The 14170-nt window shown below is 40.4% G+C and overlaps 1 protein-coding gene across 9 annotated transcripts in view; it reads right to left on the reverse strand.

Annotated features, from left to right (window-relative positions):
- The window catches only part of PRUNE2 (prune homolog 2 with BCH domain), a 595812-nt gene that overhangs the window by 109064 nt on the left and 472578 nt on the right, over positions 1–14170 (reverse strand). For all 9 annotated transcript variants that reach the window (XR_012314194.1, XR_012314187.1, XM_073670747.1 and 6 more), the window contains exon 10: positions 11727–11788. Coding sequence is in view for 7 of the 9 variants with exons in the window: in XM_073670747.1 (XP_073526848.1) it covers positions 11727–11788 (62 nt within the window). In the remaining 2 variants the exon portion in view is untranslated. The remainder of the gene's footprint in view (positions 1–11726; positions 11789–14170) is intronic.

Below are 14170 nucleotides of genomic sequence, written 5' to 3' on the forward strand. Positions count from 1 at the left end.
GGAAAAAAAAATTTTTTTTTAAATAAATTCCGCCATTTTCCGAGACCCGTAACATTTTCATTTTTCGGGATATGGGGCTGTGTGAGGACTTATTTTTTGCACTCTGAACAGATGATTTTACTGATACCACTTTAGGGTAGATATGATGTTTTGTTCACCTCTCATTGCCTTTTATTGCAATGTTACAGTAGCCAAAAAAACGTAATTCTGGCGTTTTCATTTTTTTTCCGTTACGCCATTTACCGATCAGATTAATTCATTCTGTATTTTGATAAATCAGACTTTTACAAATGCAGTGATACCAAATATATGTTTTTTATTTTTTTTAATTGTTTTATTTTTAAGGGGGCAAAAGAGTGGTGATTTGAACTTTTGCGTTTTTTTATTTTTTTCAGATTTTTTTTTTACTTGATTTAATAGATCCCTTAGGACACTTGAAGCTGCTAAAAAAACATCAAAGCTATGTTTTGCCAAAACCTAAATTAAGTCAGCTATAATCATGTGGGAAAACGTGTTATGGTCTGATGAGACCAAGGTTCAACTTGTTGGACAAAAATTAATTCCAAAAGGTATGTTTCTTACAAAGCCAATTCTGCAAATCACCAAAAGAACAATAAACCCACAGTGAAGTATGGTGGGGGAAGCATTATGCTTTGGGGCTATTTTCTGGTAGCTGGAACTGGGGTTTTAGTCAAGATAGAGGGAATTATGAAAAATGCCAAATATCAATACATTTTTCATCAAAGCCTTTAGGTTTCTTCTAAAAAGCTGAAGATAAAGAAAAATTTCACCTTTCTGCATGATAATGACCCAAAGCAACAAATCCAAATTATCAAAAGAATGGCTTCACTAGAAGTCTGATAGGTTTGGAGTGCAACAGCAAGAACAAGTTGGCAAAGAGTGCCATGTGCAAAGAGGTGCCATGCTGATAGACTCCTACCCAAAAATATTGAATGCTGTCATAATTTGAAAGAGCACTTCAACAAAGTATTAGTGTAAGGGTGTTCATACTTATGCAATCACATTATTTTAGTTCTTTATTTTTCTTTTTCCACTTGAAAATATTTTAGTTTATTTTTCAATTGAATTGTACAGATTATGGGTGACATTAAAGTTGGGAAAAGTTCTGTGATGATTCTTCTTAGTATGATTTTTTTACAAAGCAAAAACCTGGCATTTAAACAGGGGAGTGTAGAATATTTACTGCATATTGGTTTTAGAGCATAGTGATTCATTTCTGATATCAGATCGCTCTTTTTTTTTGGAAGAAAATGGAAAGAAAAGCCACACACTTATCCAGTTCTCAGGCATTATTAAGATCAAGTAGATTCTTAATTCCTTAGGAACATGCCAAGTTTCAGCCCTTATCAGTTTCTCTAGCACATCAATTGTTGCATTAGAAATCTACTTGATCTTCATAATTCTTACAGTGCTGTGGTTCCTAGATCATATGTGTACATCTTTTTTGTTGCATACAATCCATTTGAGTCTCTACTAGCACACTCTTTACTGATAAGATTTATTTATAGGAAAAGTCCAATTTGAACATTTGACATTTCAGAGTCTAAATTTATATACAGTGTATATATTGCTAAGCAACTTTGCAAACACATTTCTTATCTAGTACTAATTCTGAGTTACAACCTTTCCTTTTTTCTGTCATACAGATAAAATTATCAAGAATTGGGCTGATTTCTTTGTGGAATCACCCAATCTTTCATGTTAGAAATATTACAGTGCTGCTCACCATTATTGGCACTCTTTCATTCTATTCATAGACTGTACAATATCTTCATAAATAAATGGAAATGTACCAAAGTTATATCCTCAGGATTTTTTAATTAGTGGTCCAAAGTAATACAACAATAAAACATTGTTTTTGAAATTGTTGCAATTTAACCACTTAGTGACCAATAGACGTCTATTTACTGACCTGTGATATAAGAGACTAGCGTTCCCCTACAGGTGACGATCCTGTAACTGTCACCTGTACACTATAGTTGAAAACTTGCTGCATCAGCCATGATCAGTGTTGGCACCGATCATGGGCTTTTAACCCCTTAGATTCTGCAGTCAATAGTGACTACAGAATCAAAATAGTTAACAGAGTGTGGGGGCTCCCTCTTGAACATCATCGGCACCCTGAGATCTTGATTGTGTGGTCCTGATGTTTGCCATGGCAGGTAATGGCCAAAAAATGGCCTTAGAGTCTGCTGGCTATAGTGGCCTGTTCAGAAGTTATCAAAATTTAGTTGGTAAAAATAAACTTTTTCATTCTTGTCATGCCACTTTCCATTACTTCCTGAAAAGAATCAGAAGGGTTAATGAACTACCTGAAAGCATTTTAAATACGTTAAGGGGTGCAGTTTATAAAATAGTATCACTTTTGAGTGGTTTCCAACATATAGGACCCTCAAAGTCACTTCAAAACTGAACAGGTCCCTATAAAAAAAATTTTTGTAAATTTCCTTGAAAAGATGAAAAATTACTGCTACTTTTCAAACCTTCTAAAATGCTAACAAAATAAAACAACACTTTACAAATGGTGCTGATGTAAAGCAGACATGAGGGAAATGTTATTTATTAATGTTTTTTGTGGTATGACTATTGAGATTAAAGGGATAGTCATTCAAAGTTTAAAAATTGCAATTTTTAAAACATTTTTGTGAAATTTCTGATATTTTTATAAATAAATGCAAAACATATCAACCTAAATTTACCATTATTATAAAATATCATGTGTTACAAAAAAAGGTTACAAAATCAATGGGATATGTTGAAGCACTCCAGAGTTATTACTACATAAAGTGACACTGGTCACATTTCAAAAAATTGGTCCGGTCACTAAGGGGTTAAAAAAAGAATCAGAATAAACAGCATGTGTAGCAATAAAGGCACCCCTACTTAATACTTGGTTGCACACCCTTTGGCATTGCTGACAGCCTCCAAACATTTCTTGTAGCCATCTATACGCTTCTCGCACTTTTCAGCTGGAATTTTCTCCCACGCTTACTTTGCAGTTTGTTCAAGCTCTTGAATGTTTGCAGAGTTCTTTTTCCCAATGGCAAATTTCAGCTCACCCCAAAGATTTTCAATGGGATTCATTGCTGGCCATTTTAAAACAGTCCATTTTTTCTTTCTCAATCATTCCTGTGTACTTTTTGATGTGTGCTTTGGGTCATTGTCTTTCTGGAGGACCTTTGATTTTAGACTCAAACCAAATTTTCTTTCACTGGGTAGGACATTTCGCTCTAAAATCTCTTGCTAATTCTCTGATTTCATGATTAATGTGATACAGTCAAGGCCTCCAGTACCAGACGCAGCAAAGCAACCCTGTAGCATTATGGATCCTCCACCATGCTTAAGTGTTGGTGAGGTGTTCTTTTCCTTATAAGCTCCATTGCGCCGTCTGTAAACAAACTGTTGCTTTGCATGGCCAAAAAGATCTATTTTTGTTTCATTTGTCCACAGAACATTTTCCCAGAAGGATTGTGGTTTGTCAAGGTACTCTTTGGCAAAGACTAGTCGTTCATTTTTATGTCTTTTCTTCAGCAATGGTTTCTTCCTTGGCCTTCGCCTATGAAGCTCTGCCCGTGAAGCTATGCTTGGTTTAGTGTGCAGTGTATGGTACTTGTTGAAACCATGACCCCAGAAGGTTTCAGGTTGGCCTTCAGATGTTTGACATAATAGCAGATCTGATGTCCTCAGATAGCTCCTTTGTCTACACCACTGTGATAAAGGAACAGGGCCTACCATGTGGCTTTTTAAAACAGTGGAGTCATCATTCATTGGCTAATTAATGTCACATGGGTACCAACATTTAATCACAAGAGAATCTCTTTTGTGATTTACCACAGGAAAGTCATTTCCATACTAAATTAATGTAAAGTGTGCCAATACCAGTATCACAGCAAGTTTTAGGTTTTTCTATTTTTCCCTCCCATTGTTCATGGTTTATAATTATTTTTTATCATTTGCTCTTTTGTATGTAACACGAGTGCTCTATACAAAAAAAATGTTTCACTTAATTCATTTTTTTCAGGAAATATTCCACATTATGTATTTAAACTTCATGGGTGCCAATATTGATGAGAAGGACTGTACATCTGACTGATGCATTTTACAATAAAATAACTTTTTATTGATTTTACCACTTTTCCATCCTCTTTTAACTGTAAATACCAGTAACTTAAAGGGAATCTGTCAATAAGATTAACCCTCCTAAGCCGTCTATATGGACATGTAGGTCATAGAGAGCTGAATAAAATGATACATTGATATCTGCAATCTGATGCTTATTCCAGAGAGATTCATGTTTTTCTTATATGTAAATGACCTCTTCCAGATTATGGGGAGGATGCTGCCTGGAAGATAACTCTGCCTCCAAAGATTATTTTACATGAAGGGGACATTACCAGTGTGAGACAAGTAACTAACACAGAACAGTAGAACTAAAGTTTGTCTTTTTGCAAACACATTTTTTGTTTTGTAACAATATTACAACCCCGTCTGCCTGTGAGCTGGAATCTGAAGCTCAGAGAAACCTGCAGATGTGTCAGTTATAGTCACACACAGCTCCGCAGTGAGATCAGGAGAGCGGAGAGCGGCCATCACATATCACACTGGTAACTCCCACTTCATGTAAAATAAGGTCTGGAGGCAGGGTTATCTTCCAGGCAACATTCCCTGAGCCTGGAAGAGATCATTTATATAAAGTGATAAAAGATTATTTATCAACAAGGCATCTGATGTGAAGCATACAGGGAGGACTTTTTTCACCTGTCTATAACCTGTATGCCCATATTAATAGTTTAGATAGGTCAAATGTGGTGTCAGATTCTCTTTAAGAATAAATAGAATTCTATAGCTGTTCCGTAAAACTCCTTGGTTGATTTCGTGCTACTTACCGTGCAGTTGATTTTTTGAAAAATAGTATATTCATAGTAGTTAATCTATTAATAAGAGACAGTTTAGTGTATATACAGTGAAGGAATTAATTATTTGATCCCTTGCTGTTTTTGTAAGTTTGCCCACTGACAAAGACATGAATAGTCTATAATTTTAAGGGCAGGTTAATTTTAACATTGAGAGGTAGAATATTCAAAAAAAAAAATCAAGAAAATCACCTTGTATAAATTAGGTAAATTTATTTGCATTTTGCAGTGAGAAATAAGTGTTTGATTCCTCTGGCAAACAACACTTAATACTTGGTGACAAAACCCTTGTTGGCAAGCACAGCAGTCAGACGTTTTTTGTAGTTGATGATGAGGGTTGCGCACATGTCAGGAGGAATTTTGGTCCACTCCTCTTTGTAGATCATCTCTAAATCATTCAGATTTTGAGGCTGTCGCTAGGCAACTCGGAGCTTCAACTCCCTCCATAAGTTTTCTATGGGATTAAAGTCTGGAGACTGGCTAGGCCACTCCATGACCTTACTGTGCTTCTTTTTGAGCCACTCCTTTGTTGCCTTGGCTGTATGTTTTGCGTCATTGTCTTGCTGGAAGATCAAGCCACGACCCATTTTTAATGTCCTGGTGGAGGGAAGGAGGTTGTCACTCAGGATTTTATGGTACATGGCTCCATCCATTCTCCCATTGGTGCGGTGAAGTAGTCCTGTGGCCTTACCAGAGAAACACCCCCAAAACAAATGTTTCCACCTCCATGCTTGACAGTAGGGAAAGTGTTCTTTGGGTCATAGGCAGCATTTCTCTTCCTCCAAACACGGCGAGTTGAGTCTGACTACAGCATCTTCTCCCAATAACTCACAGAATTATCCAGGTGTTCATTGGCAAACTTCAGACGGGCCTGCACATGTGCCTTCTTGAGCAAGGGGACCTTGTGGGCACTGCAAGATTTTACACTTTTAAGGCGTAATGTGTTACCAATGGTTTTCTTGATGATTATGGTCCCAGCTGCCTTGAGATCATTAACAAGTTCCCCCCGTGTAGTTTTAGGCTGATCTCTCACCTTCCTTATGATCAATGACACCCCACGAGGTGAGATTTTGCATGGTGCCCCAGATCGATGTTGATTGACAGTCATTTTGTATTTCTTCCACTTTCTTACTATAACACCAACAGTTGTCTCCTTCTCACCCACTGTCTTACTTTTGGTTTTATAGCCCATTCTTCTTTGTGCAGGTCTATGATCTTGTCCCTGACATCCTTAGAAAACTCTTTGGTCTTGCTCATGTTGCAGAGGTTAGAGTCTGACTGATTAATTGAGTCTGTGGACAGTAGTCTTTTATACAGGTGACTAGACAGCTGTCTTTAAAGGAAATGTGTCACCCCCCTGGGCGATATCAGACCTCTACTATGGCCATACAGGTGATAGAAAAGTAAATCTATACTTGCCTGTATGGCCCATAGCAGAGGTCTGATTGCAGAGAAATCTGGTTTTATAAAGTCTGTCCTCCAGAGGCTTGGCGTCCGGGGGACGCCAAGCAAACCTCTCCTGTCTGCTTACTATTCCCCTAAATCGCCGCCTCTGTGCTAAATTATCATATCCCCCCCTCCCCTGCACATCACAGGGGCCTGTGACAGGCCCTGTGACGTGCCCTGCTCTGCCTCCCCTCCCGCGCAGGCGCAAAGCGCCGCTCCCATTCCTTCCAGCCCCATTTGGCTGCGTACTGCCAGCGGAGCGGAAGTCTCAGTGACTCACCGTCGCTTGCACAATACAAGGCTGCAGCGCAGTATGCAGCCAAACGGGGCCGGAGCGAAACAAAGCGCGCTCCATGGGAGCGGCGCTTTGCGCATGCGCGGAGGGGGAGGCAGAGCAGGGCACGTCACAGGGCCTGTCATAGGGACCTGTGACGTGCAGGGGAGGGGGGGAATATGGAAATTTAGCACAGAGGCGGCGATTTAGGGGAATTGTAAGAAGATAGGGGGGGTTTGCTTGGCGTCCCCAGATGGATGAAATGAAATGCATGAAATGATCTCGATGGTCCAGATGGATGGAGTGGAGGATGGCTGGTTGATGGACACCCCATGCAAACACGGCTATGGCGCTAACAAGGAGGAGGTGGAGTAATGTTTTGGGCTGGAATCATGGGGAGAGAGATTGTCGGCCCTTTTAGGATCCCTGAAGGGGTAAAGATGAACTCCATAATGTATGTTGAGTTTCTCAAACAGCACTTCCTTCCATGGTTCAAGAAGAAGAACCGTGCATTCCGCAGCAAGATCATTTTCATGCATGATAATGCCCCGTCTCATGCTGCACATAACACATCTGCATCTCTGGCTGCTATGGGCATAAAAGGGGACAAACTTATGGTGTGACCCCCATGCTCCCCTGACCTCTATCCCATTCAGAACCTCTGGAGCATCATCAAAAGGAGTGTCTATGATGGCGGGAGGCAGTTCACATCTAAGCAACAGCTCTGGGAGGGTATTCTGTCCTCATGCAAAACAATTAAAGCAGAAACCATCCAAAATCTGACAAATTCAATGGACGAGAGAGTTCAGAAGCTCCTTTTGAACAAGGGGTCCTACGTGCAAATGTAACATCACCTAGAATAAAGTTTTGAGTTGAAAACTGTTTGATTTCAGTTTGTAATAACCTGCTAATGCTTATAATTTCAAAAATGACCATTTTTTTGATCTTTATTAAAATGAAAAGGTTCAAAACTCTGCTGTGCATAATAATTTGGAACATGCATTTTGAGTGCAGTTTGAGTTTTTTATTTTTTTAAAAATATACTGTTATCATAGGCAGTTTGTACAAAAACCTTTCAATTGTACTCTAATAGTTATTTGACTGGAAAATTACAATGACTGCAATTCATATAGGTAATTTGGGAAAATCTGAGAAAATATTATTTGCATAATAATTTGGAACACAGTGTAAGATCATCCCTGAAAATCATATATGGGTATGAAGGTCTTTAAAAGGTAAAATGAACAACACTTTTATATCTTCTATTTGTTGCCACATTTATGGGAAATCAATGTTTTAATATATATGCAAATGAGACATTAAGTGCTCTGGGCATGATTTAGCACTTAGGCTGCGTGCCCACTATGCGTTTTTCAAGCGCGGAATTTCCGCAGAGAAAACACTTAAAAAATGCTTGGTAATATATGCCCCATGGTTCCCAATGATAATCCGCGTGTGCTGTGCACATGCTGCGGAAATTTCCGCTGCAGATTATCAGTGCGGAAAAATCTGCAGCATGTCCATTATTTGCCGCCATTGACTTGCATTGAATCGCTTAATATCCGCATGACTACATGTGCACATGCGGATATTAAGCGATTGAATGTGTGGATAGTACCCGAGTCTGGAGAAGAGGAGACTCTCCTCCAGACCCGGGTACCATGTACCTGTTTAAAAAAAGAATTTAAAATAAAAAATATACATTATACTCATCTTCTGATGGCCCGTGGTCTTGTCTCCGATGCGTCCTGGCTCCCCGGCGGCTCGCAATGGTGTAAAAGGACCTTCCATGATGTCATTTAGTCATGTGACAGGTCATGCGACCGCTGACGTTGGCGGTTGCGTGACCTGTCACATGACTAAATGATGTCATGAAAGGTCCTTTTACACCACCGCGAGCCGTACAAGAGACCGGACGCATCAGAGAGAAGATTGTGGGCCATCAGAAGGTGAGTATAATGTTTTTTTTAAATTTTTTTACCATTTTTATTCTTTTTTTAACTATTAACTTGGTCACACTATATAAATCCATGCCGGTTGCATGGATTTATAGTGTGACGAAGTTGTCAAGCACTTTTCCTTGTGATGTTAAAATCGCTTGGAAAGTGCTTGTCAACCCGCATGCAGAAATGCATGCAAAAACGCTGACAAACGCTTCTACCTGGCAGGAAAAACACATGTAAAATTTGCATTCATTTTTCCTGCCAGGGAGATGCAGAAAAAATCAGCAGCATTTCTGCATCGAGTGCACTTAGCCTTATGGAGCCTCTCCCTCCCAAGGTTGTTTCACCACCTAGCACCAGCCGCTCAGCCCCAACCTCTTTTAGCTTAACCCCTTTATGATGTGGTATATAATAGTACGCACCATGTCATAACCCCCTGTTCAGCGCGGGCTCCGCTGAGCCTGCACTTTTCCGAGCACATGACAGCTGATCTATACAGCCGGTATGTGCCTGCAACAGCAGCTGTTAACTAGTCAAATGCTTTTGTCAATCTCTGACAGCGGCATTGAACGCGCGCAAACCGGATGCGCGTCACTTACCCCGCCCATTGGTGATCCCGTCACATGATCGCAGGTCACTGATGGGTTGGCATGACAACTCGGGGTCTGCAGGAGACCCCTGTGGTTGTCACTGCCAGATTACTACGAGCGTCGCCCAGTGGTCGGCAGTCATAGCAATTGAGCAAATCTTCTACACAGAGGCGATCTGCTCATCACCTGTATGTAATAGAGGCGATCAGACAACTGCAGCTTCTAGTCTCCCATGGAGACTATTGAAGCATGCAAAAAGTGTAAAAAAAAGTTTTTAAAAATATTAAAAAAATTTTAAAAAGTTTAAATCATCCCCCTTTCGCCCCATTCAAAATAAATCAATATAACAAAATAATTAATCTGATCGGTAAACGGCGTAACGAGAAAAAAATTCTAAACGCCAGAATTACGTTTTTTTTTGTCACCGCAACATTGCAATAAAATGCAATAATGGGCGATCAAAACATCGGATCTACCCCAAAATCAATAAAAACGACAGCTCGGAGGGCAAAAAATAAGCCCTCACCCGGCCCCAGATCACGAAAAATGGAGACGCTACGGGTCTCGGAAAATGGCGACTTTTTTTTTTGCAAACTTTGGATTTTTTTTCACCACTTAAATAAAAAAGAACACCTATGCATGTTTGGTGTCTACCTGGAGAATAATAATGGCAGGTCAGTTTTAGCATTCTGTGAATGTGGTAAAGAAACAAACAAAAAACAATTGTGGAATTGGACTTTTTTTGTAATTTCACCACACTTGGAGTTTTTTTCCCATTTTCCAGGACATGAAATGGTAAAACCAGTGATGTCATTCAAAATTACATCTCGTCCTGCAAAAAATAAGCCCTCATATGGCCATATTGACAGAAAAATAAAAAAGTTATAGCTCTGGGAGGAAGGGGAGCAAAAAACGAAAACACATAAACGGAAAATGCTCCGGTCATGAAGGGGTTAATTGATAGCTACTGTCTGATTTCCTTCTCTGGCACCTGGCATCACACAGACAATGAGCTATCAATCCAGCTATAGAGATTGGCGCTAAGCGGGGAAACAACCTCAGGAGGCATAGGCTCGGGAAGCGCTCAGTCACGGTAAGGACACATGAAGCCTCATTTGTATGAAAACTAAAATGCTGATTTCTCAGGAAAGCAGCAACAGATAGAAGACAAAGGTGTCTATGGAATTAGCTTTTGAAGACCTGCATGCCCATATATGAGGTTTGGGGAAGGGAGGTTGATCTTACGGATAGATTACCTTTAATTGTATTTTCTACTCTAATGTTTCTGATTATATGAAACTAAGAAAAATAAATTTAGGCTTCAGACTTAAGTCCTGTTTTGTCTCATTTTAGGTTCCTTGATAAGTCTATATACGTTTGGTATTTCTCAGTATCAGTATTACACTGGATGAAAGCAGCTCAGTTCAGTGGATGAATGGGAATAATTGTTCTCCTTGAAAAGATATTTAAGGAAAGCTGCAATTGATGTTGGCAACGAGAGAGAAATATCTGGCTAAATTCCATGAGGTTATTCGCTCTAGTATTGAGAGCATGCTCTTAGAATGTAAGCAAGTTAAAAGGTTGAGAAGTGTGTATGGAGTCAGTCAACATAATCTAACTAAAAGCACAAAGGAAAAGTTAACAGATTGTGTCCTTTATCCACCAAGAGCACATGTTTATGAAGAGTGACCCCTTAAAATTTAGATTTTGCCTATTTTATGCTACACTACAATAATCACTGATAATATTTTCTGGTTGGCATTAACATAAATTAAAGGACAGAAAGTAATGGACAAAAATAACACCCTAGAATACCTAGAATTCTTCCCATAGGTGCCAGTCTTTTTTTTTTTCATATTATTTGTCTATATACATTTTTTGTTTGCTTAAAAAGGTATTCCCATCTGATACTTTTATGACAAATCCGCAGTATATACCATAAATATATAATAGATGCGGACCCTGCCAATAAGACCCGTTTATACCTTGCCACGATGACACCATTGTACTCTGCTGGCAGTGGAGAGGTAGTTAGAATTCCCATATAAATAAATTGAAATAACAACCACCCCTCCACTGACAGAGGCGCGCGTCAGGGCCCCATTTTCGACACCAATATCTAATATACATTTGTAGCATATCCTGTGGATATGCCAACAAATTGTTAGAAAAGGGAATACCCTTTTAAAGCTCGGCACCTGATATTTGAAAATAGACAACAGCAATATATGAAGTCCACTATAATATATAACATTTGCTAAATGTATCTGGATTTTATGACGAATATCTGAAAAAGATAATAAAACCTATAAGATTGCTGTTCAGCTTTGCTGAATCAACACAACTGCTGGAAAAGTGAGGCACCGGGTCTATTTTCTACAATCTAATTAATCTGAAATCTCTATACAAGTGAAATAAGACTTGCTAAATCTATTAATAAGTTTCGTCACCAATTTCTAGCATTTATTTGTGACTTCACAGGCGACTGGCTGAATAATTTAAGATCACAATAAAAGCAGATGCTGTAAGATTTTCTTACCTGGTCTGATTTCTGCTGCATCAAATGGGATGTCCATTCCCTCATCATCCAATACAATTGATCTGAAAGAAGAGAATTGCATGAGTTGATCTGTCTTGGCCTTTATAAAAAAAAACCTGATATAACTAATTCTGGTTGTTGAATTTTAAAAAACACAGGATCATTTGATATGTTAATGATATGCAAATGATGAAAAAATGGAAACAAATTTTTCAAAACATCTCAATTGATTTAGTATTGAATATGGGCACCACACAAAGAAATACACGCACTTGCACGCTTTGGCTGCTATCAATGAGGTTATTAATGGTTGTCTTCTGGGGTGTGCTGTTACATTGAATGCACTTAGGCATGCAAATCATCAAGATCCGCTGCTGAAAGCTCCTTGCTAGTTGGGAGATGCTGCATGCCATGGTAGCACGTTGAGGCCACGCAGACGGCTCACAGTAGCACGAGCAACATCCGGACTGCCGATGTCATGTTGAAAAACTGCTCCTGAGACACTTTCACGTTCTCCAGTGTTAAGTCATGTTCATGGGCCTCCCCAGCTGGTCTCCAGACCAAGCTCTGGCTAGCATTACATCCAAAATAAAAGGGAGTCATCACTGAAGAGGGTAGACCTCCAGCCTCCATTGCCATCTTGCTCTGCATTATGATAGGCTTTGAAATCGATAGTATGGAGTCTGGCCCATAGCGCAATATTGTGCAAATTCCTTCTGATGGTTTGCATAGACACATGCAATGACCATTTTCACTTGCAGTAGTACAGGATGAATCATTACACGTCATTCTTCGAATCCGACAAGACCATGTGGGCAATGCCATAAAGTGAACATCAAACGGGAGCATCACACTGGTCCTACTTCTGGGATTATGGAATGTGTGGCATATAATACAGTAGCTGCACCCCTCTGGTCTTCATTCCAGATGCACTATGAAGCTCAACTTTACAGAAATTTGGTGGTGGAAACAGTGATACGGCCATTTTTCCAAAGTGTCCCAGAAGCCGTTTTTCAACATGACAATCCCAGGCCGCATGTTGCTCATGCTACTGAGAGCTACCTGTGTGGCCTAAACGTGCTACCATGGCCTGCAGGGTCTTCAGACTTGTCTCCCATCAAGCATAGCTGGACATTTTTGCTGGCAGCAAAAGATCTTGATAATTTGTGTGCAGATATCCATTCAGCATAATAGAACATTCCATAGAAAACCATTAATAACCTCACTGATAACGTGCCAAGGCATTTAAGTACACGTATGTCTGTGTGTGGCATTCATGCTCAATATTGACTAAATCTTGATGTTTTGAAAATTTTGTTCCCATTTTTTCATCATTTGTTTATCAGTAACATGTCTACCAGAGCGGACGGCGCTTGGTTAGAGATGGACGCAGTGCATCCAGACGGGAGTTTACAGTCCGCAGGTAGGACAGAATAGTATCTTGTTGAGATCTCTGGCGGGAGACCTCTTGATACAGGTCTGAAAGCGAGTGAGCCAGGGATTCCATGGCCTTTGCAAACTGTTACGGGTCCGGATGGTGGAACCACTGTGCCATGGTGCAAGGTGGGACCAGAGGGGCATCACTAGGTGACTACCCGGACCGACCTTGGCTACATGGCGGCTTAGTCACCTCCAGGTGCCTCTCTGGGACCGACCTCGTGTGAGAGCAGGCGACTCCCACGGGGCTGATAGCCGAAGCGGACTGGCACGACAGATGGGCAGACTGATGTGCACGGCTGGTAGGAAGGCGGACGGAGCTGACTGACGGTCAGGCTCGGCGGGCATGGCAGATAGGCAGGCTGGCGGGCACGGCTGATAGACAGGCTGGCTGGCAGCACTGGGATCTTAGCACACAAACTACAACATTGCACACAAACTCCATTTTGGAGGAGGTGCCTAAAATATCAGCTGTCCTCTGGCCATTGGCCAGGGACATATTAGGGCGGCGCGTGCGGCCCCTTAAAGAAGCAGGGAGCTCGCGTGCGTGCCCCCTAAGCACAGTATATATAAAATAATAATTATAAACTGGGTAGTTTGTTAAATGAATGATGAGATGCTTCTCTTGTCTGTAGATAGTAAATGAAGTGTATTTAGCCCCAAACTTCCGTATAAGGGGGCGGGAGGCCCACCAGGGGATTCACCTATTCCCTATGGGCCAGTCCAATCCTGATGACATACCGGTATACCTCGGATGTCCAGATTTAAAGGGGTCTTCCCACAAACAAAAGTTCATTTTAGAAATTGGCTGTGTCTGACAGTGTACGGAACGTACCACATCTCATGGGCAGGGGAGGAAGCAAAAGACCATACAGACATTACAGCAGGGGATCACAGCTGATTCATTTTGTGAGGTAAAATATTATTTAAAAACAGGCAGTGAAATGTTTTTCCTCACAAAATGAATCCTCTGCGATCCCCTGCTGTAATATCTGTATACTCTTTTG

The sequence above is a fragment of the Phyllobates terribilis genome, unplaced genomic scaffold (assembly GCF_046119375.1).
Source record: "Phyllobates terribilis strain yellow unplaced genomic scaffold, ASM4611937v1 Scaffold_1__5_contigs__length_1240528914, whole genome shotgun sequence".
Classification (NCBI taxonomy): Eukaryota; Metazoa; Chordata; class Amphibia; order Anura; family Dendrobatidae; genus Phyllobates; species Phyllobates terribilis.